The sequence below is a fragment of the Alligator mississippiensis genome, chromosome 3, assembly GCF_030867095.1.
Source record: "Alligator mississippiensis isolate rAllMis1 chromosome 3, rAllMis1, whole genome shotgun sequence".
In the NCBI taxonomy this organism is placed as follows: Eukaryota; Metazoa; Chordata; order Crocodylia; family Alligatoridae; genus Alligator; species Alligator mississippiensis.
The window spans coordinates 285404145-285420763 of NC_081826.1; the positions used below are offsets into that span (position 1 = coordinate 285404145).

At 43.6% G+C, this 16619-nt stretch overlaps 1 protein-coding gene across 3 annotated transcripts in view; it reads left to right on the forward strand.

Annotated features, from left to right (window-relative positions):
• The first annotated feature begins 3796 nt into the window (after window positions 1-3796).
• The window catches only part of CCDC68 (coiled-coil domain containing 68), a 30984-nt gene continuing 18161 nt past the window's right edge, over window positions 3797-16619 (forward strand). For 2 of the 3 annotated variants that reach the window (XM_006269656.4, XM_019496143.2), the window contains exons 1-3: window positions 3797-3890; window positions 10393-10535; window positions 14536-14568. In XM_006269656.4, the coding sequence (XP_006269718.2) occupies window positions 3860-3890; window positions 10393-10535; window positions 14536-14568 (207 nt within the window). In that variant the 5' untranslated portion in view covers window positions 3797-3859. Of the gene's footprint in view, window positions 3891-8659; window positions 8798-10392; window positions 10536-14535; window positions 14569-16619 lie in introns of all 3 variants that reach the window. The other variant, XM_019496144.2, reaches the window with a different exon arrangement.

Consider the following 16619-nt stretch of genomic DNA (forward strand, 5'->3'; position numbering starts at 1 on the left):
TTCACCCAGTTCCCTTGTGACCTTAGGCTCATCTGCAAGCCTGGGCACTGCCACAGGTCCCTCCACCTGGCCTGGGCCCTGCCTCAGCACTCGCAGTGTGCCTAGGCTCCCTCTGTACAGATCTAACTACCCACCAGGGCCGGGGGCTGGGGTTAGAAGGCAACCCATACTTGCCTTTCACTCGGGAGATAACTGGCCTGGCATTTCTGGGGGATTGTCCCACCACAAACAGTCCCAGCAGGCTACCCTACCCTGGCACGGTGCAGTTTTCAGTCATACTCAGGACTATGGGGCCTCCTCCTTCCCCATAGCCCCAGTCCTTACCTCCAAGGTGTTGTTGTCATCGGTGGTGGCAGCCACTGCCACCTGCAAGCATGTTGTCAGGGCTGTGTCCTTATAAAGGGCAGCTGATCCCTGTTCCCCAATCAGGCAGCCATGCCTAACTGGGGCTGCAAGCAGCTGCAGACTGCCCTGCTGCTGCTCAGATCCCTGCAGGTAACAGAGCACCCTGTGCTGTGTTACAAGGGGTCAAGTTAAAAAAGGTCAAGTTCAGTTTTAGGAGAGGCCAAGTTCAATTTTCGTTTATGTATTAGGAGAGCTTAAGTTCAAAAACTGTTTGGGATTCAAAAAGACTTGGAAAACGTTGACTCATTACCAGGCATGGCAACCATCCAATGCTGAACCAATGGTATTATATTGAAGACAGGTATCCTCGTTATTCTGTTTCAGTTACTTTTAGGTTATAGCCTAACTTATATTTCCCGTGCTTAGTTAAATGGAATGTGGAATGTGGAAATAATTTATTTGGTAACATACAGAGCTTTAAATCCTAACTTCTCAAGAGGTTCATGAATTCACATGCTGTCTTGGCTGAAGTGAACAGCTCTCTGAAAATCAAAGCCTGAAGTCCCAATCTTGCAATGAGAAGTTCATGGAGTGTATATGCTAAGGTAGGGTTGTCAAAGGTATGGCCTGTAACAGGCTTGTGGGGCTGCTGGGAGCCAGGGATTATGGGGTAGGGCTTACCACTGCCTTTGTTGCAGCTGCTGCGACAGCTACTGACCCCATTGCCTCCACTGCTTGGCCCACAAAGAGCCCTGTGATCTGGTGTGGGGTGAGTTTGACACCCCTGCAATAAAGGACTAGAAGGGACCTGGGCTGGTGAATTCAGTTCCCACTAGAGCAAAGATTAGGCTGTGTCAAGAGAGCTTCCCTGGTAGAGACCAATAAAACTGCACTGGTAAAGCTATCCATGCTTCTTCCCCTGCATCAGCATTCAGTGATAGCAATCAAGGTACACACAGCTAATCTCAATCACTGGAAGTGTTTCCTGCACTGGACTGTGACTGAGCTCTCCAGTGCTCTTATGCACAGTTTCAAAGATACACGGAGTTGCTTTTTCCTTACCTCAATGGCACATTAGGCAGCAATGAAATGGCTTAGTGGCCAGTTTGACTTAATGTCCCTTGGCTGCTGAACACCTGGAACCACTGCTTTGCCTGAGACAATCACTAGTTCCAGAAAATGCCCTACACTTCGTTCACTGTTGTTCAGTTATATCTGATAAAGGAGGGTTAATAATCACTCTGGAGATTCAGACTTTCTGTTTTAATTAAAAACAAAAAAAGGCAGAAATTGCTTTGCCTGCCAGTTCATTTTTAGGAATTATTGGTGAATCTGGACAGGGGCAGCACTGAGTATGTAGAGAGCAACGGCCTGGCTCATTGCTCTTACCCTCTCACCTGCTTAAATCAGGCAGTAGACTTTGAAACTGTGCCCTGCCTTTCTTACATTGACTTGTCAAACACAGAGGGAAACACAGAGGGAAACAACTAGCTTTGTTCCCAAGGGAGTGGCATTGACCAAAGAAAAAATGTGTACAAAGAGGGCACATTTTAAAACAAAAATTATAATTAGTATTAAAATCCTCTTGTATCCCAACTAAAGCCTCTTATAAACAAATAAGTACAGATTACACCATTCACAGATGCCTCTCAGGTAGGCGTCACATTGCTTCTTGTTAAAAATGTCTTCACTCAGCACTATGTTATTAATCAATGAGACAAACTGGGTGCTATTTGGATGCTAATCATGCACTTGTGACTTTAATGGGGCTACTTATATAAGTACAATAATTTATGCATCTGCACTGGGGCCAAACACAGATGTCTGTGCAAGAGAAAAGCAAGTCCATGGCAGAGATTCAAGGTTGACTTAAAAAGAAACAAAGTCATTTTAAAATGGAGTTTGATAAATTTGTGAATAGGATTACATGACACAGTGACTGTCATAGTGAGAGCCTGGACTTGATGATAGAGGGGGGTCTCTTCCCATCTTTTCATAATCTGCCTACTCTACAGTTTGTCTCCCATATTAAAAAGGCATTGCTGATAAAGCAATGTTTATTTGGCTTTATCAGTCTGGATAAAATATACCTCTGAGCACATTTTGCATAATATTTCTCAGTCTTGTTGCATTTAGTGCTTTTTATCCTTAAACCTCATCTTTCTTTGAGGTGCATTTCTTTTTCAAGCTTGCTCATTCTTCCCCTCTGGCATCTCAGGGAGGGACGCTTTTGCATCTCCTCCTTTTTTCTCTTCTCCCATCCATTTTGATCCTCTTTTTGTCACCGGCTCCAGCTAGGCCAAGGTGGACAAAAAATGGCCTGTGGGCCAGATCTAGCCAAACAACTGGTTGTGTCCAGCCCACAGGCAGGCAGACATGAACTCAAGGTATCTGGCCCAGGGGTAGCCAGCAGCTCCAGCCACTGCGTGGTGCCAGGCAGGGCTGTTTCCACCGTGCTGGGTGGACAGGCGAGACTGCTTCCATCCAGCGCTCACGCACTGGTGTCAGCTGTGAACCTGGGCGGATGCCCCGATCCCCACCAGGAACCTGCCAATTGTGTCCACAGCTGATGCCAGCACGTGCCTGAGGCTGCTTCTGGCGTGCCAGGTGGGTGCTGGCCGAACCTGTGGACGTGCCTGGCAGGTGCTGGGCTGGGGTGGGGATCAGGGCGTGCTGCAGCTCTGTGTGGCATGGGGATCGGGGCGTGCTAGTTTCAGGTGGTGTGGGCATTGGGGTGAGAGAGAGAATGGAGTCCAGCCAAAATAATTGCCCACCCCAGACTTAGGGAGCTGTGGTGAGCTGTTGTGGGGTGTAGGGGGAAGAGGGGTGTGCTGACCCCATCTACAACAGCTCCCCAAACCTCCCTAAGCGCAGTGCTGGCCTTAGGGTTGCTGGGACCCTGGGCAAGAGTCACTCGGGGCCTCTTAGAGGCTTAATTTTGATGACCTAGAAGCAAGTGGGACATTTTTGATTTCTATTTCATGTTGCCCTGTCCATGAAACTTCAACGAAAGTATCTGAATACAACATTGATGATAGAAATAGTGTCATGAATTGTTATTTTTGTAAAGTGTGGGGCGGTCGCCTGGTTTGCCCTCCCCTAAGGCCGCTAGTGCTAAGTGGCCCCCAGCCCAAAGGCTTGCCCCCTCCGCCGTGGGGAGTCGCGGGAGGTGTTGCAGGGCGGACGGCGAGGCGAGGCGAGGGGTGCTGACCCGGCTCCCAGCAGCGCCCCGGGGTGCCCGCAGCCCACACTGCCCGCCCTCAGCCAGCGCAGGAGCGGGGCACTGACCCCAGCTGTGGCCCTGGCAGGGCTTGTCCGGGAGCCAGGCGCGGGGAGGCTGCCTGGCCCCACAGGCAGGTGTGGAGGCGGACCTCCGGCAGCAAAGGTGGGGGAGGTGCCCGCAAGGCTGGGCCTGCCCCCGCGGCGGGGCGGAGGCGCGGGGACGGGGACGGGGCCGGGGCCGGGGTCTGGCGGCTCCCTTTGCTGGCAGGCGCTTCTGCTTCCCTGCGAGAGGATGGATGGCGCCGGGCTCTCGCTTCCCGCAGGTGAGTGTGTGCCCGGCTCCCGCGGCTGGGAGCAGCGAGGGGCTCCTACAGCCTCCTGGCACCTGGCGCCGGGCCCGGGGTGGAGGTGCTAGTGCCGCTCCGCCTGGCAGCCCTGGCACCTTCAGGGCGGCCAGGCTGAAAGGTAAGAAGTCCTCCCCTCCCATTCCCCGCTTCCCCCTGCCCCTGGGGCTCTCCCCTTCCTTTCCCTCTGCTCCCCCCAGATTTCCCCCTGCTCCCTACCCCACTTTCCCCCTGCCCCTGGGGCTCCCCTGCTTCTTGCCTGCTCCCCTTTCCTGCCCCTGGGGCTCCCCCTTCCCCTGGGGCTCCCCCTTCCCCCCCTACCCCTCAGGATTTCCCCTTGCTCCCTACTCTTCTCTCTCCCCTGCCCCTTGGGCTCCTCTGCTTCCCTCTGCCCCTTGGGACTTCCCTCTGCCCCTGGGGCTCCCCCCTGCCCCTCAGGATTTCCCCCTGCTCCCTGGCCCTCTTTTCCCCTGCTCCTGGGGCTGTCCTGCCTCCACCCTGCCCCTCGGGATTTCTCCCTGCCCCCCCACTTGTGGCTGCCTGCGCTGCCTATCCCCAGGACCAGGCAGGGAAGGGGGAACTGCCACATTGCTGCTCTTGTGCGGGCTGAGCCTGGCCCAGCGAGCAGCAGGTTCACCCTTGCCTGCTTGCTCCCCCAGGACAGACAGTGCAGGGTGGGGGGAGCAGTGAGCAGGGATCTGGGGTGGGCAGGGGGGCAGACCTGGGCCAACAGGGGAGACGGGGGGCAGGTGGGGTGTGTATGCTAAGGTGTAGCCTAGAGTGGCTGCATATTCATGTAACAGGAGCCAGGCAACATGGATCAGAGAGAAACCTAGACTGGAGTGGCATCACTTTAAACCACCTAAGGAGTGCTTAAAACTGGTTTGAGGTGTTAATTTGCAGACAGTCCTGGGTTAAGAGCTCCAGGAGGTACCTAAAATTAACATGTAGCACGGCCCTTGGAGTAGTATCTTTTATAGGACCTGAGGAAGAATGGCTTACATTCAAAAGCTTGTCTCACTTTATCCCAGCTGCATAGTGGGTCCAGTAAAAGTGATCGTTCTAAGAAATCCTTGGCTCTCACATCATTCCTGAACCATCATGGCTACAACATCAGTCTTCCACTACCGTAATATAGACACTGTACAAATGTGGCAGAAGAGTTTCTTCTCTGAAATACTTTACAATCTGTTTAGACAAGACACGCAGATGTGGGGGTTGGACTAGATCAGGGGCAGGCAATTACTTTGAGCGAAGGGCCGCTTCCCAAGTTTTGCCAAACCGTTGAGGGCCGCATTTCCCTTTTCTGGCGCAGGGAAGCAGGAACAGCCCCATGGTCCCAGGCCAGAAGCCTCTGCTAGGCAAGGGTTTCTGGTTGTGGGGCAAGGGCTGAGTAGACCTTGCTGCTGGGTCCTGCCACTAGCTTCCTCTGGGTCCTACTACCCCAGGCTCCTGTCATCTTTAACAGGCAGCTAGAAGCAAATAAATATTAATTTTCTAATTTTTTAGGGGCCCTGCAGGCTGGATAGAATGGCCTGGTGGGCCAGATATGGGCCCCAGGCCATATTTTGCCCACCCTTGGACTAGATGACCTCTGGAGGTCCCTTCCAGCCTGATTTCTCCATGATTTGATGATGTTTGTATGAACTGGAAGGGGAAACAGATGCAGAGGGTCAGGTATCTTCCAGAATGGGTTTTGGTAGAGCCTTGGATAGAACCTGTGACTTCCAAGTTCCCAATTCAGTGTCACTCTTGCTGTGGGAATTGTTATTGACCCATTTGTACATGCTGTGTGTAGTCCCACCTCCAGTAAAGCACATCAGCATGGAAAGAACTCCAGGATCTGCAAGGGTGAAATCTATATTAGTGTTTTATTTGTGGGATCCTCATTTTAATTCAAGCATCATATGTAGCAAAGCCATTAAAAAAAAAGTTATCATTACTGTAGGAGCTATATGCTTGATTATGTTCTGTGCCAAGTGTGTACTTGAGATAAATTGAGGTTATTTCAGGGCATGCTATATTGTCTCCATGCTTGAAGTTGCAAGCAATGCAGATAGTTGATATAAGGAAGTTCACTTGTTTGCTTTTTATGAATGTGAACACCTGTCTGTATTCCTGTCCCAAAGACAGCGCCTTCCCTCCTTTAACAAACTTGAAACCTTAAAAAAAAGCTTTACAGAACTTGGCCTCCCCATACACACACTTTCAACCACTTGTATTCTGCTAGTTTTTTATGTTTCTCATGAAAAGTAGCCTAGTATAAAAGATGCAAGAACTATTTATTGTAAATAAATTATTCAATAAACTTAGCTTTAGAGGTTTGATGAGGTGACTAAAACTTTAAAATTGGAGAAAAATGAATAGGGAGTACTCTTGCTGCAGTAGAAACAGTAGCATTTTCACATAAATGCAGGTATTCATGCAAACTGTTTCTCAAACATTGATGAGAAGAAACCAGTGCAGACAAACAAACCAAAGTATTCCCTGAATGGTTTTGAACATCAAATTTTAAAAAATGAACAAATAATGGAGAATGGAGAAGCTGCTCCACATTGAAAGGAATGTTAGCAAATGCATCACCAGCGCTTCTTCTGCTCCATTGTACCATGTACAGCTTTTTCCTACAATACATGCAGAGAAAAGCTTATAACAAATAGAAAGTCAGGCTTGAATCTCACTGGTCGTCTAAAACTAAACTTAAATGGCCCCGTCTGTTAAATATTGCAATTCATTGCTTTTGTTTTAAACAACAAAAACAAACAAACCAAGCTATTAGTCCCAAAGCTAGTCATAAAAGTTGAACTTTGCTTCCCGGTAGTGGTAGCACAACATGAGGGAACCTGGCTGTAAATCCCAAGCAAGCCATGAGTTAAGATAAAGTATGGATGTTTCATATTCCCTTCAGTTTCAAGATATCTGTGACATTATTTGACTGTATTTTTGCTGGCGTGTACCAGCATAGTTTTGAGTGTAATATTCTTGTGTTACACAACTGAAGTTTGAATATGGGTATGTGGATGTTGACTTCATAGCTTTCTTACAAAGATGAGAGCAGAACGTAAAACTCTTGAAAAGAGCCAAATTCTAAAGCAGAATATACAGTCTTGTTTATTTGGCACCAGATCTGAAAATATTTTTAGCTAAAATATCCTGTTTTGCTGGACTCTCCTCAACCTCTCTTGAGTCCACCCTCCTGGTGTCTGTCCTGGCTTACTGCTACAGGGTAGACTGGTGCTGTTCAGCCCTTTGGGAACTGAGCTTTAAGAAGTCAGACCCTGTTTCCCAACCATGTAAATGCCACAAGCCTGTCTGTATTGGGCCCTTCAAGTCCTTTCATGCTGGAGACCTGCAGTAGTTTAGTGTTCCCTTGCATCTGTCCTTTCCAGCATTGGCAAAACAACTATTTATGTCAGGCAGTTTGAGACTAAGGTATTGCCTCTTCATGACTATAAACTTGGCTGATATGCTCTATGTTGGGGTGCTCCTTATCTTAACCTTTCCTTTGCTTTTCCTGCTTTGTTTCCTTTAAATCCCCTTTGGATGTACCTCTTTAACAAATAATGTGTTATAAACAAATGCAATATGCATAAAAGAATTATAGATATGTTCCTGTTTGTCACGTGTGCACTGGCAACTTCAAGGCTAATCAAAAGTATGTTATGTAGTAGTAATTTCAGAAAATCAGGATGCCTGTGTAAGGCATAGGTTGGCATCCAGTAGGTAAAAGTATTTTTCTACAGATGTGTTCCCTTTTACACTGCCATTCTTGAGTGCAGGAAAGCCCATGGATAACAGCTGAACTTGGCATTTCACCAACTGCACCAAGCTCTAAATTGAGGAAAGTGTGTTCAGAAAATGGAACAAACTCCCAGTGCCATTTCATTCTGCCATGATGCGTTAAAATATCATTGAATGTCAGTTAATCATCTTGAATAGTAGGCTAGTGGTAAATTGTTAAACTTCAGCATGACAAGGTCAATATTTTCTCCTAGAAGAGTCTCTTATATTGTGTGTGTCACAATGGTAGGGAAGGGACAAAAAGGGATTTAAGCATGTGTGGTGGGATTTAAGTGATGTTTAGCCACCTAAGCCCAAAACTGAACCTGAAAACTCCTGCTGAAGACTCCTCATTCCTGGATGAAAACCCTGACTGTATTCCTACTTGCTCTTGTTTTTGGCCCAGTGCAGCCTGAACAGGAAGGGGGGAAAGTACTCCCACTCCAAAACAGCCTATAACCTTTTGGGAACTGAGATGTAAGGCCTTGAGTTCTCTCAGGTAGGAGAGAATTTGAACCCAAATTTTCAGTTTTCTCTAAAATGCCACTAAGCCATTTTTAAAGGGGGAGGGCAAAACCCTAACCCCTTCACTGAGTTCTAAAAGAAGTGAGATCTGTTTGGTTCTTTGAAAGAAAAGTATAGGCACCTGCTTTCAGGGGAAGATTTTGGACCATGGATGGTGAGTGGATGGAGGTGTCTCCCTCCAGCTTGGAGTAAATGTCTGCATTTAAGACGCTGTAATCAAGTATTTCCTAAAATTTAGGATCCCTTTTCAAGTTTCCTAATTCTCCATTTACACACAGTCTAAGGAGCCTAGGCATTTAATACTGAGTTCTGGATTTTGTTGTTTGACTTCTAGGTACTTTTTTTCTCTTTGTATCTAGCCCCAAGTACCTTTACAGAAGTTCTTGTTTGGTGTGAAAATTGCTTAGGTGATTTTTTTTTTTTTTTTTTGTGATGTGTTTAAGCAAAATGCCACCTGTGGACAGGTCTAAAGAGCTGCATTTCTGGATCTGACTGGGCTGGAACCTTGTCAAACTGAATACCTTCCATGGGATATCTTGGAGAGCAGCCTGGCTGACATTACATTGGGAGTTAAAACTCAGGTAGACTGCCTGAGTTGCTGATGATTCATTTTGCCAGACATGCAAATTAGGTTCATTCAGTTTACTGTGGGAATGGCATCCTTCATCTTGAATAGCATTAAGAAGATTCAAATTGTCTAATTGCACTGTATTGGAACATTATTAAACTAATAAATGTACTAATTTGAGGGAGCTTCCTGTTAGTGTTATAATTTATCCTGGGATGACTAACTAACTGGTAATGCTGAAGGCCAAAGCCTTTTGTAGAACAGAAATAGCACTGTGAGTCGAATGGAGGCAACTTCAAGTTTTTAAATGAAACTTCTGTGTTAAACAAACACATTTTAAATGAAAGTGTTTTTAAAAAGATCTCATCTAAATAGTCTGTAAACTCCTGTGACCTACAGTAGGACTCCTACCTTTCCTGCTTCCATGAACATTATACACATTAAGAAACCCACAAGCTTTTCACTGCAAAAATGGATTTTTTATTGTTCCTGAATCCAATTTTAATGAAACTTGAATACTCCAAATATGCTTATTTCACAGCCTGATTAAATTAGCGGAATTTGAAATATGTGCACCCCCAGAGACATACATGTTCACCTGACAATAATCCAACTGACACTGGATGTCACCGTTGTACCACATAAACTTAACGGAAGGCAGGTTGGCACTTCATTCTGGGTATATAAAGCCAGTCTTCTCATGTTAGAAAAGAAAAAGTCTTGGCTTGTGGCTCTCCCATCTAACTGCTATGAAAAAAAAACCTCGTGGGATACTGTGTTATTTAGGATCCAATTTCGACACCCTTATTCATAGTGAGATGCACATGAGTAACTCCACCAATGCCAGTGGAATTGATTCTGCTACCTGTGCTTCATGCATTCATATTAAAATGAATGCGATTGTGGAGTAAGACGTGACTCAGACTGAGTAAGGTAGAAACCCTGCTAATACCGAATATGGCAATGCTTCAGGAATGAAGGGGCATGTGGAACATTGCCTTTGAATGAATGCATACTGAAACTAATGTAGCATGAAGAAAGTGAGCCAAATTTTGCTTTATTAGACTGGTGTAAATACCGACTAATTTCATGGGGGTTGGAGGACTTACTTATGGAGTGTAGAATTTGGTTTAGAGACCCTAAAATACATGTAGAAAACTTTTTAAATGTAATGTGTGCATGTAGGGGAGTATGAAATGTACTCATTGCCAATGACAGAAACCCTAAATGTGCATATATTTTGCCCACACACTTTATTTTTGTGTAAAGAATATAGGAATATGGTTTGGTTGGGAATCCTATCCAACAGCTGCAATAGAAGGAACATTCAAGAAGTGAAAAGGGTTTTTTTGTTTTTTGTTTTTATTTTGTTTTAATGTCTACATAAATTTTCAAGATGTGAAGTCCTTTAAAATATTTGTTATATACAGAGCCATATATTCAGCCTTCTTGTGAGTGGCATTTAAATTTATATGTCGTGCGCCTTACTTGTGTACATTGGTAATAACGTAATGGAAGAATAGATGGATATATAGAATTAGAATTAAATTAATTCACTATGGATATTGGACTAATAAGGTCAAACCTGCTTCCTTCCCAAATATATAGAGCAACACAGTGCCCGAATAATGACAACCACCCTGGTACTCACAGAACGTATCACAAGAGAAGACCGAGGCTCAGATGGAAACTATTTACTTTATGGTTCCTCATGTGCCCAAATCTCTGAAGAAACTGAATATGTAAAAAAGGTTGTTATTATCATTATTATTATTATGCAGCTGTATTTACTTGTCTTATTCTCTAATCCACAGCAGAAAAAATTATCAACTTATTATCCTTCTAAACATTTAATTTGGAAAATTAAGAGTTTGCTCTCCTTTAAACTATCTTCTATTATATTGGTTATTCACACACAAACTCAAGAAATACTGTTTTGCTTGAAATAAGAATTGAATTGTATATTGTTATAGATGAGATACTCAGTGATATTGGTAGGTTTTTCCATTCATCTTCTTAGGATTCCTGTAAGAGACATTTAAGCACATCAAGGTCATGCACAACAAAGATGTTCAAATTCCTAAGCAGATATGCCTATCTGGGGAAAGAATTAAAGAGACACCCATGAAAACAGGCAGGACAAAAAATCAGGTACTTCCTGAGCAGACAGTGAGAGCATAACTCGGAAAAGGACCAGAGGGAGAGAGAAAATGCTTTTGGCTGTTGTTGAATGAGTTTTGGCAACATGAGAGAGAAATCACTTACTGGTTGCTTGAGTCCTCTGTGTTCAGGAAAACAGGACTCTGTGCACAAATGAGATTGCACCAAGGAAATATCTTATTCGGTTACCAGTTTCCTTTACATGAAACACCATGAAAGATCACTAAAATTTTTAGGTAATCATACAATTATAGGAAAGTAGGGCTGGAAGAGGGACCTCATGAGGTCTTCTAGTCCAGGCCCATGCTCAAGGCAGGATCATCCCTAACTAAACCATCCTTGCCCAGCGTCTCTGTAACTTGCTCTTGGATATTTCCAGGGATGGAGTTTCCACAACTTTTTTAGGTAGCCTGTTCCAATGTTTGGCCACCCTCATAGTCAAAAAGTTCCTCTTCATCTCCAGCCTAAATTTCTTCTGTTGCATCTCGAGTCCATTGTTCTTAGTCCTGTTCCCTATGGCCACAGAAAAAGCCTGTCTCCATCCCCTCTGTAATTACCCTCCACATGAGGCCTGACCAGTGCTGAATAGGGCAGAAGAATCACTTCGTTTTATTTGCACATGACATTTCTGTTAATACAACTCAGCTTGCTTTTGGCTTTTTGTGCAAAAAGAGCGCACTGTTGGCTCATATTCATCGTATAGTCTACTGTAACCCCAAGGTCTCTTTGTAGTACTCCAGCCTAGCCAGTCATTTCTCAGTCTGTATTTGTCCATGTTCTAATTATTGTATCCAAGTGCAGGACTTGCCACTTGACCTTTTTGAATATCATCTGATTGAATACAAACCATTTCTCCAGTCTGTCCTGGTCATCCTGGATCCTAGCCCCAGAATATCTGCAACCCCACCCAAGTTGGCATCATCCATAAATTTGCAAATCATGCACTCAGTCCCACTGTCCAAATCATTAACAAAGATATTAAACAATAACAGACTCCAGACAGTTATTGAGTGTTCCCCTGGGGAACCCTGTTTGCTACCTCCTCTCAATTAGTCATCAATGGCTCAATGTCGATTTGTTGAGAACGATGATCCAACCAGTTTGTATCCATGTTACAGTGCTTTCACCTACTCTGTATTTCCGTAGCTTGTTAATGAGAACGTCTTGGGAAACCGGGTCAAAAGCCTTGCTGAAATCAAGGCATATCATATCCATTCTTCCCCCCATCCACAGAACCTGCTACCTTATCATAGAAGACAATCAGGTTGGTCAGGAATGAGTTGCTCTTGATGAATCCATGGTAGCTGTTATTGATCACCTTATTCTCCAAGTGCTTCAAATTCCTTGAGGACCTGCTCCATAATCTTTCCAGGTATTGAGATCAAGTTGACTGGCTTATGGCTGCCTGGATCCTCCTCCTCCATCCTTTCTTAAAGATGGGCATTATATTTGCCTGTTTCTAGTCATCCCATACCTCACCTGACCCCCATGATTTCTCAAAGAGAATAGTCAATGGCTCTGAAATTACCCCAGCCAAATCCTTCAGTACCCTAGGGTGCATCCCATTCAGCCCTGCTGACTTAGAAGCATGTAGCTTTTCTTAAGTAATCTGTAACCTGTTTTTCTACTATTCCAGGACATTTATCTAATTTATCAAATTCCCTATCTTTGTTGCCATCATCTGGTACCTTCCCCTGTTTGTGAAGACTGAATGAAAAAAGGCATTAAATACTTCAGTCTTCTCTGCATCATCCATAACTAGATAACGTTCTGCTTATTGCCTTTCATGTTGCTTGCCAGCTGCATCTCAAATTGTGATTTAGCCTTCCTAATTTTCTTATTGCATGCCCATGCAGTACTGTTCTTTAGTACAATGACCAACCTTCCACTTATAGGATTCCTTTTTGAGTTTCAATTCATTGAAGAGATTGCTGCCTTGCTAAGCTGGCCTCCTATTCCACTTCCAGTCTTCTGACACATTGGGATAGCTTGATATTATACCCTCAAGTGGGCTTCTCCTAAAATACAGCCAGGTCTCCTGGACTGCTTTTCCCTTCACACTTGCCTCCCTGGAGATCCTGCCTATCAAGTCCCTGAGTTTGTTGAAGTGTGCTTTTCTGAAGTTCAGTATCCTTATTCTGTGGCTGCCCTTCCTTCCTTCCTCCCCTTAGGATCTTGAACCTGATTGTTTTGTGGTCACTGGCTGTGTCTACACAAGACACTGACTGTGCAGTTGCTCATTAGTACTGCGCAGTAGTGTCGTGTCACATGAACTGTGAGTACTTGCACTACTGTGCAGTAGTAATGAGCTACTGCGCAGTTAGCATCACCTAAAAGCCATTTGGTGATGCTACTGTGCAGTAACTCCAGTTACTATGCAGTCATTTAGTACTTGTGTATATGTGTACTAAATAACAGTGCAGTCAGCGTCTCGTGTAGATGTGGCCACTTTCACCCAAGTTACCTTTCACCTTCACATTTTCAACTTATTCTTCCCTGTTTGTGAGGAGTAACTCAAGAAGAGCTTCCCCCCTAGTTGGCTTCTCTACCACCTGCATCAACAAGTTATCCCCAACACACTCTAGGAATTTGCTGGACTTCTTCTGCAGTTTCCCTCCCACCAGGTGTCCTGATCATTAAAGTCTTCTATGAGCATCAATCGGTTGCTTACAGAAGGCCTCGTCCACCTCCACCACATTCTCCTCCTGGTTTGGTGGCCTGTAGCGGGCTTCCACCATGACATCCACCTGCTGCCCTCCCCTCTGACCTTTACCTGGAGGATTTCAACAGGCCTGCCTTCCACTTCATCCTGTACCTCAGAACATGTGTACATCACCTTTATAAATAGAGCAACGCTTCCTCCTTTTTCACTGTCTATCCTTCCGTTTAGCATACACTGAACAAGTTATACCAATCCATGATTGTGCTCCAGTCCTGTGAACTATTCCACCCCATCTCCTATAATCTCAATGTCATCATAATTCTGTACTTGTACTAGGATGTCCAATCCTTCTTGTTTGTTCCCCAGTCCTTCCTGTTTGTTCCCCATGGTATTTATTTGCATTAATATATAAACTTCAGGTACCTAATCGACTGTCCTGTCCCTGGCAACACTGCTAAGGCTTCTGTTATTGATTCTCCTTACTGTGTTTTTCTTATTCAGGTCCCAGGCTCTTACTTACTTTTACATTACTTATTTTTACTCTTTACTTACTTGTTATACTTTTGTCTTTATCCCCCTGTAGACCTAGTTTAAAGCCTTCTGTGAGAGACTAGCAATATGTTATCTGCTCTTTTTGGGTGAAAGAAACTTAAGTTGATCCTAACACTAGAACGAATAATTAAATCCAGTTTATTCATCAGAGATCTCTTGAACAGTGATGTTTGGCTTGTTGGAGACAGGTGTTTTATTTTTGGTATCTAAACAGTAGTACACAATGGTGATGAATTGCAAAGGCTGCTTTTCAGCATTGCAACTGACCTAGGGCTAATATCATATCATAAATAATAAGGGAGAACAATTGGATTGAATGATCATACTAATTAAAAATTATTTTTGTGACCTGTTTTTAATTCTCTTTTTCTCTACAGGTTAGATCCACACTAGCAAAGATTCAAAATCAGGTATGTAAAGACATTGCAAACCATAGAATTGCAAATGACAAAACAGGAGCAAAGGTATTAGTACTTTCTCTGTTTAGTGGCTACTGCCACCACAGAAATAGACCTACATACTCTAGGAGCTCTATTCAAAAAGTATCCTTCTGACATGCAAATAGCCCCCAGTCAGGAAAGCTGTTTAGCACACACTGAACTTTTTAGGAGATGTTTACATCTCATTTTATTTATTGCATCTTTAAGCGCATTCTTAATATTCAACACTTTGTAAATGTGGTAGGTAGATGGAGGTCATTAAGGCTGGTTGATACAGCACTGGGCTGGGACTGGGAAACCTGGGTTTTGTTCCTATCCCTCTCTAGGTAAAAAAAAAAAAAAACAACCCATCTATTTAAGAGCAATTTCTGTGCACACATCTTTCAGTGATATAGACTTTAGCAATTGTATCAGGCAATACTTAGTTTGTTCTAGATGCATTTCAAGGAGAATTGTATTTATTCTGTCATCCATCTGCTTAAGACTTTTTTGATTCTCAAAAACTACTCCTGGAATTACCTCTTTAAATAGATGCAGCTTGTGTATTAATGTGACACAATGGCACATCAAGATTTTTTTTAAAACAGTTGCAGAAAAACTCTGTACCTGGCTTTATTAGTCTCTCCCTACAGGCTTTAGAGTATGTAGGTTGTAAGAAACAGCTTGGAGTAGGACTGGAGTGAAATTCTGGATCAGATTGTCCCCAGATCTCAAGGCTGAATATGGAGCCAAATATTTATTATGCATCTGATGCATTTTCTCACATGAGCTCAACAACAATTCAACATCAAAATAAGCCTAAACTTTAGATAACAACATGTGTTTAACTGTTGTGCTTTCAGGCTAATCTCACAGCATATTCCAAAGCCTTGTAAAAATTGTAAAGAAAACTTTATAAACTAACAATGGACTGTAAATATTTAAACATTGAACCTTTTCATATACTTCCTTTAACCAAAACTGTCTGCACCTTGCTGCAGTACATCTGTCAATTTGAGAGCAACTGAAAAGTCCTTGGAGATTTACTGATGAAAAGCTCTAATTAAGAGCTAGGTTTAATTGTCCCATATATGATCAAGTGAACAGATAGGAATGCAATTGTGAGAGAAGTCAAGGCTACATTAATTATAAGATGGATTTGAACATTTTCATGCTTTGGAATTTAAATGGGCATTTATTATACATAAGAGAATAAAGGCAAAGTTAGCAAGATGCTGTGAGTTAGTAGAAGAATGGCTGTGTCAGCAAAGGTGTGGTATTCAGGAAAGATCCTCTGAGTAAAGGGGACTGTTTTACAGTAGCATTAAGAATGCTCTTTTACTGTTTTGTATTGATTTGTTTTAAAAATGTACCTTGCCTAGTAAGTCACCTGAATGCTAGTATAAATTCTAAATGTTGGGGGCTGACAGTGGTTTTGTCCATGTCTAATCTGTATATTTTTTTATGGGGATGGCATTCTTTTATAATTGTTGGCATTGTAAATCCTATGATTTATATGACAGATGTTTACAAAAAAGCTTTTGGGGTAAATAACATTTGCAATTCTGTTACAAATACTGAGCTAAACCTTACTGTTGTGCCACTGACTTCTGCTTTCTGTAGTTCACTTCACTTGCACCAAATGCTGCAGCTGCATCTGTGTCTTAGAAGTGTAGGTGTGAATACAGTTGTGAGGGCAATTCTGATGATGACTTGGGAGCTATGCTCATTTGGATCTGCCCAAGGCAAGCAGGATTAGCTGGGAATGTTACCTAGAAGGCTGTAACTCATTGCTTGTTGAGGTCCATAGACCTTTGTCCTTGAGGCTCCTGATACTTAACATGAAATAAATACACTGACTCAGGTACAAAAGATGAATGTGGATAATTAAATGATGTGCAGTTGTGTAACAGTGTAGTCCCCAGTATATATTATGTTGAATCTTTCACAGAGAGAGATGTTTGCTTAGAAAAATACCAGAGTATTAGAAAGTAAAGAATTACACCCTTCATCTGTCTAATGGACACTTATTGTTCCCATAG